The sequence below is a fragment of the Squalius cephalus genome (genome assembly GCF_949319135.1).
Source record: "Squalius cephalus genome assembly, chromosome: 1".
Lineage (NCBI taxonomy): Eukaryota > Metazoa > Chordata > Actinopteri > Cypriniformes > Leuciscidae > Squalius > Squalius cephalus.
The window spans coordinates 38,883,463-38,900,364 of record NC_137122.1 but is presented as its reverse complement, the minus strand read 5'-3'; the positions used below and the strand labels follow the sequence as shown (position 1 = coordinate 38,900,364).

The window sequence follows — 16,902 nt, the reverse complement described above, 5'->3', positions numbered from 1 at the left end:
GAAGTAATTAAAATAATCAAAAGAAATAAGAACAGTTTATAATAAAAAGGAAATGAAATACAGTGCAAACAGTCGGACTAACAGTGGCACAGTGCTCATTCAGTAAATGCTCAGCTAAACAGATGTGTTTTGAGTCTGGATTTGAATGTGACTACTGTAGGAGCTCATCTGATCTCCTCTGGAAGGTGGCTCCAGCTGCGGCTGGCATAATAGCTAAAAGCAGACTCGCCATGCTTAGAGTGAATGATGTTGTCCTAATGATCTGAGTGATCGGTTTATATTCAGTGAGCATATCTGCAATGTATTGAGGTCCTAGGCCATTGAGTGATTTATATAAAATACTTTAAAATCAATCCTAAATGTAACTGGGAGCCAGTGTAAAGACCTGAGGACTGGTGTGATATGTTCATATTTTCTGGCGGCAGCGTTCTGTATGAGCTGCAACTGTCTTCTGGTCTTTTTGGGAAGGCCAGTGAGGAGTCCATTACAATAATCCACCCTGCTGGTGATGAAAGCATGTACAAGTTTCTCTAAGTCTTGTTTGGAAACAAAGCATCTAATTCTTGCAATATTTTTCAGATGATAGTATGCTGATTTAGTTATTGCTTTGACATGAATACTGAAACTAAGGTCTGACTCTAGTGACACACCAAGATTCCTGACTTGATTTTTAGTTGTTTGACCCCTATCATCAAGGTAGGGGAACCTTGAGAACTTCATCTTTGTTTCCAAACGCAATGACTTCAGTTTTGTCTTTGTTTAACTGAAGAAAGTTTTGACACATCCAACTGTTGACTTCATCAATGCATTGGCACAGGGAGTCAATGGGGCTGTAATCGTTAGGCGATAGGGCTAAGTAGAGCTGTGTGTCGTCTGCATAGCTGTGGAAAGCAATTTGGTTCTTTCTCATTATTTGGCTTATTGGGAGCATATACAGGTTGAACAGGAGTGGCGCAAGAATTGAGCCTTGAGGTACTCCGCATGTCATGGATGTCCACTCAGACTTATGGTCTCCTATACTCGCATAATAACCTCTCCCATCTAAGTATGACCTGAACCATTTTAGGACTATCCCAGAAAGCCCCACCCAGTTTTCCAGCCTGTCAAGAAGTATGTTGTGATCGACAGTGTCAAATGCAGCACTGAGGTCGAGTAGCACCAGCACTGATAATTTGCCTGTATCAGTATTTAAGCGAATATCGTTTATTATCTTTATGAGCGCTGTCTCTGTGCTGTGGCGCGGTCGGAAACCAGATTGGAAAAAAGTATCCATTCGAATTTAAGAATTTGTTCAGATGACTGAAGACAGCTTCTTCAATGATCTTGCCTATGAAAGGAAGATTTGAGATCGGTCTATAGTTGCTTAATATGGTCTTTTCCAGATTGTTCTTTTTCAGGAGGGCCTTGACAACTGCAGTTTTCAGGGAGTTTGGAAAACTCCCAGAGAGAAGTGAGGCATTTACCACTTCTAGAAGATCTGCTTCTAAACAGTTTAACACACTTTTGAAAAAAGATGTGGGAAGTGTGTCAAGAGCGCAGGTTGATGTTTTGAAGGTGCTGTACGGTTTCTTCCAAAATTTTGCCATCAATTTCTTCGAAATCAGACATACTGTAGTAACTAATTTCTGAGGTTGTGGTCTGATCTGTCTGATCCCCGCGCAACTCAAGGATGTGCTGATCACCTTTCTGATATTATTGATTTTCTTCAGTAAGTTACCAACATACTTCAAAATATCTTCTTTTGTGATTCATGTGGGTGAGTAAATGAGAGAATTTTCTCCATTGTTTATTACCATAATATTTATATCCAATGAACTCACAGAGCTTCATCGATTTAAACAGTGACTAAATTTATTTTGGAGGAGAGACATAGAAAATCAAGTGCAACACATGCTACTGACATATCATAGTATAGTCTGTGTTAAATCCACTATGTGGAGTTTACAAGTGCATCACGGTAATTCTATGAGCTAAATTAAGCTATTCTGGCTGCTCACAAATTACACACTTGCTGCAATATATAGCCAAAACATGCTATAAACTAAGCTTCCACTTAATAGTTTTTGTTGTAGACTTTTGAAAAAAATAATACGACAATGAAGGGTAAATATATCATATTTACTACAATATGTCTGTTCCAAAATACAAGTTAGTCTTACTTGAAATAATAAAATATTATTTTTTACTTGCAGTGACTTTGGCTAATGTCAAATAGGGTTGGAAATAGATATCTGGTTAAGAGGAATTTAAAAAGAAACAAGAACCCAATTAGAAGAGTCAAGCTCTTCAGCTCACAAAACAGTTAGTGGCAGAAACACATAAATATATAACAGTCAAATAGTCAATTCTCTAAAATAAAGAGATGCAATTTTTTTAACTGTGACTAAAAACAACAGTAAAAACAATTGCCATTTGAGTGTCAAACACTGGTACTCAACTCAAAATAAGTTAGATGATAGGATCACATATGCAGCAGTTCTACAATGCATGTTGAAATGTGTTAACCATGTTTCAAAAACCTAGAATAGGACAGTTAAGGTAACTCTAAATGCTAACTGCATCATGTGACAAACACGATTCAGCTAAGATTGCAGCTTTACTTGTAACTTACTGTAACAAGAAAATGCTTTCCTATTTGTTAAGCTTTTCCTATAGTGAGCAAGACCTGCTAAACTACAGCAAACAGGGAAGAGCATGCAGATTATTGTCTTATGTTCCTTTGGGTGGGCTCCACTTCAAGGCCGTAGGGTCAATAGTCTTGCTGCTTCCACGCTTTGCCTCTTTGGTTTTCCAATCATCAATCAGATCCTAAAGATCATTCAATCATTTAGATGCATTAGAAACCACTAAATAAGATTAAAATAATAAACCTATAATTCATGTTAACAGTCTGGTACTAAAATCACCACATGCATTACATAACAATTACCTGTCTTTTTAAGATCAGGTGCTTCCCTTTCCAGTACTTCAGCATCTGGAGTGACTGTAAAGTGCTGACAATGTCTACAGGATTGACAGCTGTTTCCTGACTGATTTCTGCTCACAAGAGTTAATATTTGAGAAAGAAAGAAAAAAAAATCACTATTCAGTATTAAATCTTTATGATAAGCATAAAAGAAAATACATTACCGTTCAAAAGTGTGGGGTCGCTAAGATTTTTTTATCATTACTCCAGTCTTTAGTGTCAGGTGATCCTTTAGAAATCATTCTAATATGATGATTTGATGCTCAATATTTTTTATTATTATCAAGGTTGTAACATCATTAATGTCTTTACTGTCACTTTTGATCAATTTAATGCATGCTTATAATGTCTTTCTTTCTGACCCCCAATTTTTGAACAGTAGTGCGTCTAACACTAAGTACCTTTGATGGAGATTTCTTTGCCCTGGAAGTTGTGCAGGTAGCGCAGGAGCACTTCTTTCCAGTAGCTCCTGTAACTGATGAGCCCGAGATCAGAGAGAGGCCGCTCAGGAGAGCCAACCTTCTCCTCTACTTTGGACAGCAGGTAACCTGTGCAGATATCAGCCATTCACACACTAACATGTTCATCTCTTCCATTAATTACAGCATCCAAAAGTGCACGTGACCACACAGTAGGAAGTTTGCCTTTTAAAAAAAAAAAGTCTGCTTTTTAAAATATAACATAAATGATGTAATCTGTGGTTGCAATTGTAAGTTTAAAACCACCTATTTGCAAGACCGATCTTTTGTTTAAGCTTAAACACAGGAATAACAAAACATAGATATAAAAGGTCTAGATCTACTGCACTCACTGAAATCAATCAGCATCTTGCCATAACCCTGCCTCATATACTGTGGCATGGTCAGGATGCAGGAGACATTGTAGTTCAGGAATGAATTCTTTTCCTAAATCCAAATACGTATTTTGATTACCACAAAACCATCACTTGCAAGGTAACTGAAGTTTGTGGTGCACTGGATTCACTAACAGAGTACCTTGGAGAAGTATCCTACAAGATGGCAGCCGGTATTGTCAGCTTCAGTCATCACATAGAAGAGGAACGGCTCCACGTCGTAGTACAGTGTTTTGTGGTCCAGGAACAGTTTGGCAAGCAGACACAGGTTTTGGCAATAAATCTGCAAAAAACAAAAACAACAACAAAAAAAGCCAGTGTCAGTGAGGCAGAATCACAAATTAATCACAAACAAAATGTGGACTGACTGATATTTGATAATCAAGAGTCCTGGTGGAAGGTCTACCTTGTTCTTCTTGCCATCCACTTCAAAAACAGATATAGCCCCCTTTCTGTAAATCTCATCACCTGGTGGATGTTTCCACACACATTTGGCCTGATCACAAGTGAAATAAGAGAGAGGTCTATGTGTGAATGCAAAAACACACTTATCAACGTAATGATTTAGAGCTGGGGAAAATGTATGAATCATAATTTAAGTCGTTGTCACCTCCTTAAGTTCAAATTTAAACCGTTATTAACTGAACATGTGAAAAAGTTACCATGTGACGTCGCAAAATAGTCTGACTCTTCATGTATTTTAGGCAGAACTCGCACATGTAGAGACGACCAAGGCGTGCGTACTCTTCGGGGTACGGCGAGTGGTACCAAGTGTCCAACTCGTAGCGGCCGAACACAATGGCCTTTATCATGTTGCCGCCCTCTGTGACCTGTCCCTCGAGCCGGAGTTTTTCCTGCAAGGACCAATGAAGGGTGGGAGAAACACAGGTCTGACTAGAGGAAATGACCACACTCAGAAGGAAAAAACCCTGAGGCCTACCACAGAAGATTCACATGTGAGTGAGGAGGTTGAGATATACACTACCGTTCAAAAGCTTGGGGTCAGTATGATTTTTTTTTTAAAGAAAGAAATGAATGCTTTTATCCAGTAAGGATACATTAAATCAATCAGAAGTGACAGTAAAGACATTTACATTGTTACAATATTTCTATTTCAACTAAATGGTTTCAACTGTTTTCAACATTGATAATAATCATAAATGTTTCTTGAGCATCAAATCATCATATTAGAATGATTTCTGAAGGATCATGCGACACTGAAGACTGGAGTAATGATGCTGAACATTCAGCTTTGACATCACAGGAATAAATTACATTTATGTTTTTTACATGACTGTTTTTTTATGGCTGTTTTTAAAAAAATCTGATAAATGCAGCCTTGGTGAGCATAAAATATTTCTTCAATAGCATTTACATTTTTTTTACCAACCCTCAAACTTTTCAGCGGAAGTGTACATTTTCAGAGAATGTCCTAATTAATAAACAGATGGCAATGTGGAAATTAAAGTTAAAATAGAAATCATCTGGAGAAAATAAGAAGGTGCATGTAATGTCCACTCAAGTTAATATTATTCTTTTCTCTTAAAGGAACAGCTCAACCAAAAATAACAATTCTGTCATTACTTACACACCTTCTTGTTGTTCCAAATGATTTTTTCCCCAGTCAAGCTCTAAAAGATAATGAAATACAGGTTTGAAATGTCATGGTGGTTAGTAAATGACAGAATTTCTGTCCCTTTAAGGAAAGGTGGTCTTGGCAGAACAGATAAAGTATTGTGCCCTAAAGCTTTGAGTGACACTCCATGCTACAGATGAGAGAACGGCAGCAGTGTGGAGGCTACAGTGGAAGAGAGTCCAGCGGGGGCCCATTGCATATCCCAGAAATCAGTGGTGCGAAGGTTCATCCCACCTGCGATCTTTACAGATTCATGAAAATGAGAGGGGAAAGGAGAAAACAAGAGGGGCGAAAATGTGATGGGTCTTCTCTCTTACAAGATCATCCGAAGCACGTGCCTGGGCTTTTCTAAACAGCTCCAGGTCATAGTCACTTGTGATGTTCTCCAGCAGAGGCTCACGACTGCTGCCATGGGACGGTCTGTGCTCCTGGAGGGAGTCAAACAAGAGCTAAGCGATTGATACATGAATCTGCTGAGGGATCTTCGTATATGGAGCATGTGACACCCACCATGTACTTGTCTTTTTGTGGAACAGAGTTTCTCTTCCTCCTCATCTCTGTCACCTTCTCCTTATATCGCAGCTGCCTCTCTGCCTGGGCCTGGAGGGAAGCGGTAACTCAGAGAATGTGAGTGCTAGACACTATTTAATTGGCACGTAAAGTTCACTGCACACAGAACCTGAAAGTAGCTCTTAAAGAATGTCATACAACAGGGATCATTACTCTGGCACATACCGGTTCACAAGTGAGGACGTTAAATACTTGGTGTGGTGCTTTACCTGTTGCCGGGCGGAATGACGGTTCTCATCCTGCCGCTGCGACAGCGTCCTCTCCTCCACATGTTTGTCTCGGGAGCTTGCCTTCACCTGAGTAAAATGTTAGATTTTTAGGCAAATCTTAATGTTTCAGGAAAATATAATCTGGTTAAAGGTTTCGTCGGTAACAACCCTTACCTTACACTCGTCTGCTGAGAGGTTATGGTACAGTGGACATCCAGATATTGAAAAGTGCCTTTCATGTTTCCCTGTCAGATGTCCTGAAAGAGGAATGAAGGTGGAATTTCAATATTTCAGTGTTTTAATACTGCATTAAAAAAGTCTGTAAACATAACAAAACCTAAAAAATAAAACCACTATTAATATATAAATGAATAACAGAAATACACTACCGGTCAAAAGTTTGGAGTCAGTGAAATTCTTTTATTCAGAAAGGACACATTAAATTGATCAAAATGGACAGTAAAGACATTTATGATTAAAGAATCCTGATTTTTTTTTTATTACGGTTTCCACAAAAATATCAAGCATCTCAACCGTTTTCAACACTGATAATAATAATAATAAAAGTTTCCTGAGCAGGTTTCCACAAAAATATTAAGTAGTGCAAATGTTTTGATATAATTTGATATCAACAGTGATAATACTAATAAATGTTTCCAAATCAGTATATTATGATTTCTGAAGGATCATGTGACACTGAATATTTGTAGTAATGATGCTGGATAATCAGCTTTGTCATCACAGGAATAAATCGCATTTTAAAATATATTAAAATAGAAAACAGTTATTTCAAATTGTAACAATATTTCACAATACTCCTGTTTTTACTGTATTTTGGATCAAATAAATGCAGCCTTGGTGAGCATTACAGATTTATTTAAAAAACATAAAAAAATAAAATAAAATTTGGACCCAAACTTTTGAACGGTATTGTAAATATTCTTATAAGTTAAAATAGAGGACCTGAAATCCAATTACCAAGTGAATTACAACCAGGTGTGGGGCACTTCATGTTAAAGTTGTAGCTCTCATGAAAGCGCCGTCTTTTGGGCCGGTGAGCAAGGCCGGATTCTTTCAGTGATAGTTCCTTTGCCAGGCTCTCATCATGAGACACATTTGGGCTGGACATGTCAATGTCAGACTCAGAGGAAGGAGCATTGCCTGTGGGCGTTCTGGGTGGGGACTCATCATGGTCTGCGCTTTGCTTAATGTCTGGATGACCAACACAACAGAAAACCGGACCGTATAAAGTCTAGGAATGTGATAAGGTATATTCTAATCATTACATGAAAACTAAATATAAATGAAAACTGTATTAAATGTGTAACCAACTACAGAGGAAAGGGAGGATGAAACAATATCATAACAAGAGGAGGTAAAAGTGAAAGTATAGCTAACTACATACAGTACAAACCACATCTCTTGAAAGTTGGGATTATAATATTGAACATATTTATCAGTAATCTACAGTATAAAAATTATTCAGTATGTGATGATCAATCTTGTTAAAAAAAAATGGATTTAATAATTATAAAATGTTGATTGTCGTTGTCCTATAATTTCATGACAATATTAGCAAAAAGACAAGTCTACAGTTTTTTATTTTCTCCAGACAAATGTAATACATTTTTCAACTTTTAAAATTAAGTCAAATTTAACTAATTTCAAAAGACAGGATGCCTTTGAAATGCAACATATGGTAGTTTTATTAATGCTTGAGACAAAATATTTTTTTTAAACAATTAAACTGAGTTAACTATTATAGGGTGTTTGTTTGTTTGTTTGAGTGGTGCATATGAATTCAAATTATAGACAAATGACAATGGAAAAAGTAGGCAAAAGCCACTGAATAACATGAAATGAGATATGCATTACTCGAAATAATAAATTTTTTGCAGCTTAAAGAATTATGAAAATGATATAAACTCCCGTTCAAAAGTCTGGGGTCGCTGAGTTTTTTTTAATGTTTTTGAAAGAAGTCTCTCATGCTCACCAAGGATTCATTTATTTGATTAAAAAGAAATATTGTTACAATTTGAAATAACTGTTTTCTATTTTAATATATTTTAAAATGCGATTTATTCCTGTGATGACAAAGCTGATTATCCAGCATTATTACTCCAGTCTTCAGTGTCACATGATCCTTCAGAAATCATAATATACTGATTTGGAAACATTTATTAGTATTATCATTGTTGATATGATCAATTATCAAATTATATCAAAACATTTGCACTACTTAATATTTTTGTGGAAACCGTGATACATTTTCTTTCCAGGATTCTTTGATGAACAGAAAGTATTTATTTTTAACAGCATTTATTTAACATATAAATCTTTTGTAACATTATAAATGTAACTTCTGATTAATTTCATGTATCCTTGCCAATACAAGTATTCATTTCTTTCAAAAATTGTATCTAACTGACCCCCAACTTTTGAATCTTAAGAGAAAACCTGTGAGAAAACTCATGTTGTGTGAAGTTAACATGTTGTATGAACTCTGACTTGTCATTGATAAAAATAAAAAAAGAGCAAATGAAGAGAAGCACATGTGAGCAGAGCTAAGCATGGAGATACTCAAATGAGGGAAGGCATGAGTGAAGAACCATGCGGTTTTCTCCTCCTACCCCTCTCTGAGATTTCCCCATGCTGCTCCGTGTCTGAGCCAGAAGAGCGACTCTGCCTCAAGGGGTATTTCTTGGGCGAGACTGTCACCCCCTGCTGTTGACTACGAGTCACACGGCGGGTGGAATAGTTCACCACCTCCTCTGAAACCGGGGCAGAAGGGTTCCCCACGGGACTGGAATCTAGAAACAAAGCTCTCAGGTTTGTTCGTTCATTCTTTTTTTTTTTTTTTTATCTCCACCAATCACGCTTTCTACCAGTCAAACCATCACCTATTGGTGCAAGATTACAATTATATTTTTATGTTGGGGCAAGTAAAATCACATGATAATTTCATAATTCCTACAGCCCAATGAAAAAGTAAATCACACTTTTACAGAAGAGCTCTTAGTAAGTCATATAGCAACGGCTGCTCTCTCGTGTCCTACCTTGCGAGTTGCGGCTGAGTCTCAGAGAGGATCGAGTGAGTCGGGTGTTTCTAACCGTGTGGGTGTCACTCTCTGAGCTGTCTGTGTGCTCAGCGGAGAAATCTGAATCCTCTGTACCTTCAGAGCTACTGCCCGCATTTTTCTAAGAGTCAGAAACATCAAAAACCTTTTGGTCACTGAATACAAAATGTATCTTTTTATTGTTATACAGACACTGATTCATATGAAATAAAATTACCTTTAAAAGGATGGCAAGTTTTTCATGAAAATGAATACTTAATTCAGTTAATTAGGGTAACTTAACTGTAACAAAAAAAAAATCTAATAGTTCCACTTGACCTGTGACAATGACCCAGGTGAGTTTCTCCTTTGTTTCTCAATTTAATTACACAAACCCAGGGGTTTCAACCAGGGGTCCCAGTAGGTGCTCCACAGGGTCAATTCATTCTTACCTAATTTTAACTAATTTATATAATGTAGTAATATATGTTCATATTCTTAATAAAACTTAAGAATATTAAATGTAACAGAAAACTATATTAATAAAGTGTTACTGAGCTTTTTTTACACTGGGGTCCCTGGCTTGAAGGAATCAACATATTTTAACTAGATTAATATAAAGATGGGTGTACACAATGAACCAAAATCTAATAGAAATGCCATGGGCTCTGATGCTTCAAGTCAGGTCAAGTCACCTTTATTTATAAAGCACTTTATACAATACAGAGTGTTTACAGTGATAACAGGAAATGATGCATTTCGGCTGTTGTTCAGTTTCATTGTAAAGATCATCAATTATTAAAATAGTTCATTTTATCTATAAAGCAGCTCTGGAGAAAACAGCGATGTCATTGTCCAGCTCAGTTCAGCTCTCATACAACAGCGTCAGTACAGTCTGAATATTAAGTGTCCCCAACTAAGTAAGCCAGAGGTGACAGTGGCAAGAAACCCAAACTCAGAGGTGACAGAATGAAGAAAAAAAAACTTGGGAGAAACCAGGCTCAGTCTCTTCTGGCCAATGAACGAACACAGTGTGATTATGATTCAGGCTGCATCACAAGTCAGAATCATTATTTTGGGTGAGCTGCAATGCATCATGAATCCTAATACCACAGCAAGAATATTCACAATATTATTCTGACAGTAAATATTGCATTATCAGCACGAATAAAAACATTAGATATTAGGTAATTACAATGACTGTGAGAAAATTGACCACATTTTAGCCATTTTCCTTGCATCACAAAAATACAACTCTGTCTGAACTGATGTGTGTGATAGGCTATGTGACTGTATTTTATATATAAGCTTAAAATATATAGACATTTAATTTGTATTTTTATAAAATATTTGTGCTTATTAAAGGCTGGAAATATCGTATTATGTAATTACACAGAAATGTTCCAATTAACTGGTACATTTCGAGCCTAAACTTTATAGTTTTGACTACCATCTACACATTCCCCGCACAAACAAATTAACTTGAAAAATCATGACAGTCATTTGCTAAGGATGACTGCGACGGCGCCCATGCAAACTGCTGGATCTCGTGATGACACACACACACACACACACACACACACACACACACACACACACACACACACACACACACAGGTGAGTGATGCGAGCGCTATATGAGCATGTACGCAGCGCAGCTGGCCTTCTTCATACCTTCCGCCGCGGCATAGCGCTTATCCGCGACTCTCCCTCACTGCATCCGATACACACGGGTTAATTTTGTGCTTGGTTTCTTCATGCAGTTCGACCGAATAAACTTGTTGAGGGCGGCATATGTGATGCATTCCAGTGGAATTGAGGGAAACATTAATCAGGTGTAAGGAAACTGTTTCATCACAGACAGTCACGGGTCATGACTGCGCGCGTCTGTTGTTTACATCCTCCACTTCCGGTAGAAAAATTGTATGTAAAGGTCTCACGGAAAATGATAAGCACGAGGAAGTAACTATTGCATTAAATAGATATGGACCATTTGTTTATAGTTATTCTATTTTTTCAACAGATTACAAACGTCTATCAAGTAAAAACATAAAGAAAAATATATTTCTTTACCGTTGTGCAGTTCCTCTTTTAATACTTCTGTCGCTAGATGGCAATACTGAGTCGTAATGTCACTGATGAAGACATGTTGTCCATGTTGTCTATTTATGGTTTTTCATCGTTGAGTTAAAGGGTCCTGGAACTAGATATCAATGTTAATACATTTAAAACACTTGCTTTTCTATGAAATTGTTCATTTATTATGCCGATAATATGTTGTTATTATGTGCAACATATCATGGTAAATGTATTGTTCAAGCTCAATTTAAAAAAAGTGTTTGATTCATAATAGGGGTTACCAGGGCTAGTTGTAACCACTGATTGTCATTATATAGATCAGTGGTTGTAACCCTTTTTACTTTTTTGTTTTGTTTATTTTTGATAGTCAATTTCTCTGTAGGCACACTGAACAAACATTTGCTTTTTATAGAGAGGTTTTATCACACCAAATGGGGTAAGCTGTCACAACTGAACCTGACATTTAACAGCCTATTTTAAGCTCAATTTAAACAGTAAAACAATTATGACACACAAACTAATTCATGTGAGCAAAATGTAACACAAACATATCAAACGATTATGTTGAACAATGTAATATACTGCATAACAAATGTGCATACATTTTGACTGAAAACTTTATTGTTACTCAGATGTAGCCCTTTGATCTCTTTCTTTCACAGCTCTTTCAATATATTCATGAAATCTCTGCTCTAATTTGTATACTTTAAAATCAAAGCATAAAGTAATATATATTTTTATCTAGAATAATACAAAACAGGCAAAGTGAGAAATAGTAATAGTAACAGTAGACTTAATTGGCAAAAAAATAAAAAGTTTAATGTGCTTTCATTCTGTGGTATACATTTGCTAATGTGCTCATGCAGTAAGGTACAAAACTTATTGTGGTTAGAGGCACAGTGGCGCTCTTACAGAAAGAAAGCGCATAGAAGAGAGCATTAGTGCTAGTTGGTGGTCTGAATGAGTCTAAGAGGCTCAGGAGTGGCAGTGTTGCTGCTGTACAGGTCAGTCTGTAAACGGCGCTGTTTCCACAACTCTTGTTTTTTTGCAGATCACCATGAATAGGCAAATGGAGGCTCAGCCCTAGGCCGAACAGGGCCCCGGTGTTGCGGAGGAGGCCAGCGAAGGGTGTGGTGTCCAGATGGACCCATTCAGACTGAATGCACCACTTCTGTGCCTTCATTAGGCTCCAGTAGGGGTCTATTGAAGCAGCATCCAACAGAGCATAAAGCCCCAGCGCAACAAACACGAGACAGAGGATGGTGTGCACATAACCCTTCAAGCTTGCTGAATAGATCCAGGACACTCTATTAAAAGCCTTGGCCACTGCAATTCCTGAAGAATGAAAGTAAACAATCACTTAAGAAACTGTATGCTGAAACCAAGAGAAGTAAGAGATCTTGACTAATGAAAATGAAACATATTTTTTGCAACTGACCCGAAACAACTCCAGCAAAGACCTGATGTGGGAAATGAGCTGCAATGAAAACTCGAGAAAGACTGACACACACCTGCACAGCCCAGAAAAGAGTCCAGAGAAGACCCTGGACGCACCTAGTATATAGCACAAATGCAATGGAAGAGGAAAGTGCATTATTAATATTAAACAGCAAAACATTGACATGAAGAACCCGTTATTCTTCAAAATGGCCTTGCATATCTTTGTTTACAGGCTAATGAGGAATTTCCATTGGACTGGAAGCCAGGAAAGATACTGTATATATTGTGATATGCTATTCCCCAGATTTTCTTTCCTTCCACTTTATCTCAACTGATTAAAGAACATGCAGAGTACTTTATCAAAAGGGGGAAGGAAGGTTAACAGGACTGGCTCTCTTACCATCTTTTTAAGGGGTCACATCCCTGCAAAATCGGCAGCAATGATGTGATCATGGCGTAGTAAACCCCTGCAGCTCCCATCGCATGACCCGATGGACTTCCTTGAAGAGGGGACAGAATCCGTGAAACCTGTAAAATCTGCTTTTGATTTAGTGTGTTGGTTTGTCTATAATGAGAACCATCAGGAGACACTCACCAGGGCCAGTCTCGCAGGTCATGGGGAACTGTTTGATTTGTGGTAGAGTCAAGTTGCCATAATAAACAGTTTCTTTAACCCACCAATAGGGACGTTCGCCAAACATGAGCCTATTTAATGATTTAATAAATAGATCAGATTAGAGGACATTCATGAAAATAAATTATTTACATTACAAATGAAAGATTTTATTTGTGATAATTCTATTATTTAGCTTTAAAAAAAATAATTCTTTTAGCATATTCTAAAAGGGTATTCCTGAATATTTACTGAAACAACAACATTTACCACTTACCACTTGAGGACTAAGTTGAGCCAGTCTCCCACAACAGCAACCCAGACCAGCTTCACTCCCACTGCTGATTGTAGGTGGAACCAGATGGGAAAAAAGAATAAAAAGGTTGTACGCAGGTCTGCCACAGTAGACACAAACATAAACCAGCCTTGGGCATGCCCATAATGGGTCTGCAGGTATAACGTACTGCTTATCCCATACCCATACAAGACTTCCATTACTACTCTCGGTCTGCTATAAAACAACAGTATTATGACTTCATTCTCAGTTTATGGATACTGTTGTCAGTCTCGGCGAACACAATACACTATTTGTAAAATATCTTCATCTTGTTTTCAGTGACTTGAATCCAGCCTGTCATCGCAACAACGACCTGCATGAATTCAGTCTGCTCCTTTTATCCATCCTCTCAGTTGCCTGGTCACTGGGCACCGCCTGAGCTTTGGACTCTGGAGTAAATAGAGGGAAAATTGTCTCTAAACATTAAACGCTGGTCATTAAAGGGGGCCTGTTTTGTGCATGTCTGTAAAGTGGCAGGTTTTGTGTGCTAAATTTAGCTCTCGATTATGAGAAAGACACTCGCTAATTGAATGAGATGATAACATGGACACGTAGGGTTCCTGACTCTTTGTCCACACACACAAACACACACACACACACACATACACACGCATGTTTTTAAAAGAAGACTCTTCTGCTCACTTGTTGCATTTAATTGATTAAAAATAATTAAAAAAACAGTAATATGATGATATATTATTACAATTTATTTTCTATGTGAATATATAGTAAAGAGTAATTTATTCCTGTGATCAAAGCTTAATTTTCAGCATCATTACTCCAGTCTTCAGTGTCACATGATCCTTCAGAAGTCATTCTAATATCATGATTTGATGCTCAATAAAACATGTTGAAAACAGTTATTTACATTTTCAGGATTCTTTGATAAATACAAAAAAATCTATTTCAGATAAATGCTATTCTTTTGAACTTTCTATTCACCAAAGAATCCTAAAAAAAATTGCTTTCTGTTTTCTGCTTTCGGTTTTCTGCTTTCTGTGCAAAACTGTTTTCAACATTGATAATAATCATAAATGTTTCTTTATCATCAAATCATCATTTTATAATGATTTCTGAAGGATCATGTGACACTGAAGAAGACTGGAGTAATGATGCTGAAAATACTGCTTTGACATCACAGGAATAAATTACATTTTAAAATATATTAAAATAGAAAACAGTTAATTTAAATTGTCATAATATTTAACAATATTTCTGTTTGTGTGTGTGTGTGTGTTTTTTTGTGGTATTTTTAATCAAATAAATACAGCCTTGGTGAGCAGAAGAGACTTCTTTTAAAAACATTAAAAATCTTACCGATCCAAAACTTTTGAACAGCAGTGTATAAAAGTTGGGTATAAAAATCTATATAAGATTTTTTTTTGTTTTTTTTTGAAAAGTATCTTATGCTCACCAAAACAGCGTTTACAGCATTTGATCAAAAATACAGTAAAACGGTCATATTGTGAAATATTATTACAATTTACTGCTTTCTAACTGTTAACATATTTTAAAATGTAGTTTATTCCTGTTAAATTAGATGCTGAAATCTAGTCTTCAGCATCACATGACCCTTCAGAAATAAGTCTAACATGCTGATTTGCTGCTCAAGAAACATTTATTATTATTACCAATGTAATACACAGTTGGGTTCGGTCACTGCTGCTTCCAAAGTATTAATTTATTGACTACGTTTCGAGGTACGTTTACTCTTTTGTTTAACTAAAAATGAAATGAAATGAATGAACTGAAACTGAAAAAGTTTTCTGGATGTGCTCATACTACTTAGAAAATTTTAAAGAACATCTATTTGAAATATAAATCGTTTTTAACATTATAAACGTCTTCACTGTCTCTTATGAGCAATTTAATGCATCCTTGCTGAATAATAAAAAAAAATCTTCAAAAAAACCATAACAAAAACAACAACAGAAAAACTTACTGACCCCAAACTTTAAACGGTAGTCTATAATATGTAATGTGTACTGTATTGAAATTTAGGGGAAAATGATGTGCAATGACAATACTGTAGCTCATTTCTGGTTCACTAGTGTGGCCATCAAATGAAGAAGAACCAGGAGTTTGACCGAGACTTTCACGTGACATTGTTTACCTTGACTTGACATGATGGCTAATTTCCAGCAACCTCTGGAGGCCTGTTCGTGCAAAGACTCACGACTTTGTGAGATGGCAAATTTTCCATTGGCTTCCAGAACTTCTGAGAGCAGTCACTAGAACAACTCAACCATGTGGAAAAACAAAGATGGAACATGTCCAGAGCAGACTGTAAACAAGAACACTACCTGCAGGTTGTTAAGAGCTCCACAATGTTTACAGATGCCATCTCTACAGAGACATGTTAGCCTAGTCAATGTACAACATGCTGCATTGATAGACATTAATAAAATGTCTCATTTGTGATGCCTTCTTGCATTTTAGCATGTTTTGCATTTTGATTTCTGTTGTTAAACATGCATTTTAGGCCTACTGCAGTAAAAAAAATTGTTCAGATGAGCCAAATGTAGCTCGCATTCACAGCAAGACATACAGGAAGTGTTCAGTTCAGCAAAGGGCAGTTCAATCTCACGCTATCTGATAAAGTCCAGTCTCTGAAGAATTTCCCCCACAAAACAGCAGATAACCAGAAAAAACAAAAAAACAATGACCAGTCCCTGTGGGCATTCAGCTTTGAAAATAAATACTGTATACTGTCCACCACATGTTCTCCTGAAATGTGTGAATTTATATGTAAGGGATAATCCACGGCTAGCCATGCATTAAAGGATTTTAATGCACGACGTAGAGGCGAAGAACCACCCGACGCGAAGCGGAGGGTGGTTGCCTCTACGAAGTGCATTTAAATTCTTTAATGCATGGCTAGCCGTGGATTATCCCGCTTATACCTTGGTTATTTGCCAAGTTAAAAATAAGTTAAAGCTGTAACTGATGTTTACAGTGTAATTTTTTAACAGACGTGTAAAAATGACGGTTATTTCTTAAGTTTAGGCTCGTCAGTTCTTGCACTCCGTCTGCTTTAAATAAAGTAGAGCCATCGGATTGCTTTTATTTGAATGAATTCACATTTATTTAAATTCATTATTAAAAGAGAGAGACAGAGAACTGAAGGAGAAGGAACAGAGAGAG

The 16,902-nt window shown here is 36.9% G+C and overlaps 2 protein-coding genes across 13 annotated transcripts; both read right to left on the bottom strand.

The window, feature by feature from the left end:
• Nucleotides 1-1,829: 1,829 nt before the first annotated feature.
• On the bottom strand, nt 1,830-11,218 carry kat7a (K(lysine) acetyltransferase 7a). 12 transcript variants are annotated; one of them, XM_079875411.1, is made up of 16 exons: nt 10,964-11,218; nt 9,290-9,431; nt 8,864-9,043; nt 7,212-7,445; nt 6,408-6,490; nt 6,234-6,320; nt 5,965-6,054; nt 5,772-5,882; nt 5,411-5,449; nt 4,481-4,672; nt 4,225-4,314; nt 3,961-4,101; nt 3,777-3,870; nt 3,367-3,513; nt 2,930-3,036; nt 1,830-2,808 (listed from the first exon to the last, which is right to left on the bottom strand). In XM_079875411.1, the coding sequence occupies exons 1-16, from the start codon at nt 10,976-10,978 to the stop codon at nt 2,710-2,712; spliced, it is 1,851 nt and encodes a 616-aa protein (XP_079731537.1). In that variant the 5' UTR covers nt 10,979-11,218; the 3' UTR covers nt 1,830-2,709. The 12 variants fall into 12 exon arrangements, with proteins under 12 accessions (XP_079731537.1, XP_079731541.1, XP_079731542.1 ...); XM_079875415.1 differs by having other exon boundaries at nt 5,793-5,882; XM_079875416.1 differs by lacking the exon at nt 5,411-5,449.
• A 558-nt stretch (nt 11,219-11,776) lies between these two features.
• On the bottom strand, nt 11,777-14,131 carry g6pc1b (glucose-6-phosphatase catalytic subunit 1b). The gene is made up of 5 exons (XM_079875711.1): nt 13,699-14,131; nt 13,404-13,513; nt 13,209-13,308; nt 12,807-12,922; nt 11,777-12,703 (listed from the first exon to the last, which is right to left on the bottom strand). The coding sequence occupies exons 1-5, from the start codon at nt 13,914-13,916 to the stop codon at nt 12,186-12,188; spliced, it is 1,062 nt and encodes a 353-aa protein (XP_079731837.1). The 5' UTR covers nt 13,917-14,131; the 3' UTR covers nt 11,777-12,185.
• Between the last annotated feature and the right edge of the window lie 2,771 nt (nt 14,132-16,902).

Bases quoted from the DNA above. Each gene is read 5' to 3' on its own strand.
- g6pc1b (XM_079875711.1), bottom strand. From the start codon at position 13,916: ATGGAAGTCTTGTATGGGTATGGGATAAGCAGTACGTTATACCTGCAG. The intron at 13,309-13,403 runs GTGAGTGTCTCC...CCCCTCTTCAAG, and splicing joins GACCTGCGAGACTGGCCCTG to GAAGTCCATCGGGTCATGCG. The intron at 12,704-12,806 runs GTCAGTTGCAAA...TTCATTCTTCAG, and splicing joins CTTTGCTGGAGTTGTTTCGG to GAATTGCAGTGGCCAAGGCT.
- kat7a (XM_079875411.1), bottom strand. The intron at 4,673-5,410 runs GTGTGTAAGTAA...TGGTCCTTGCAG, and splicing joins TCATTTGGAACAACAAGAAG to GAAAAACTCCGGCTCGAGGG. The intron at 4,102-4,224 runs GTAGACCTTCCA...TGTTTTTTGCAG, and splicing joins TGGATGGCAAGAAGAACAAG to ATTTATTGCCAAAACCTGTG.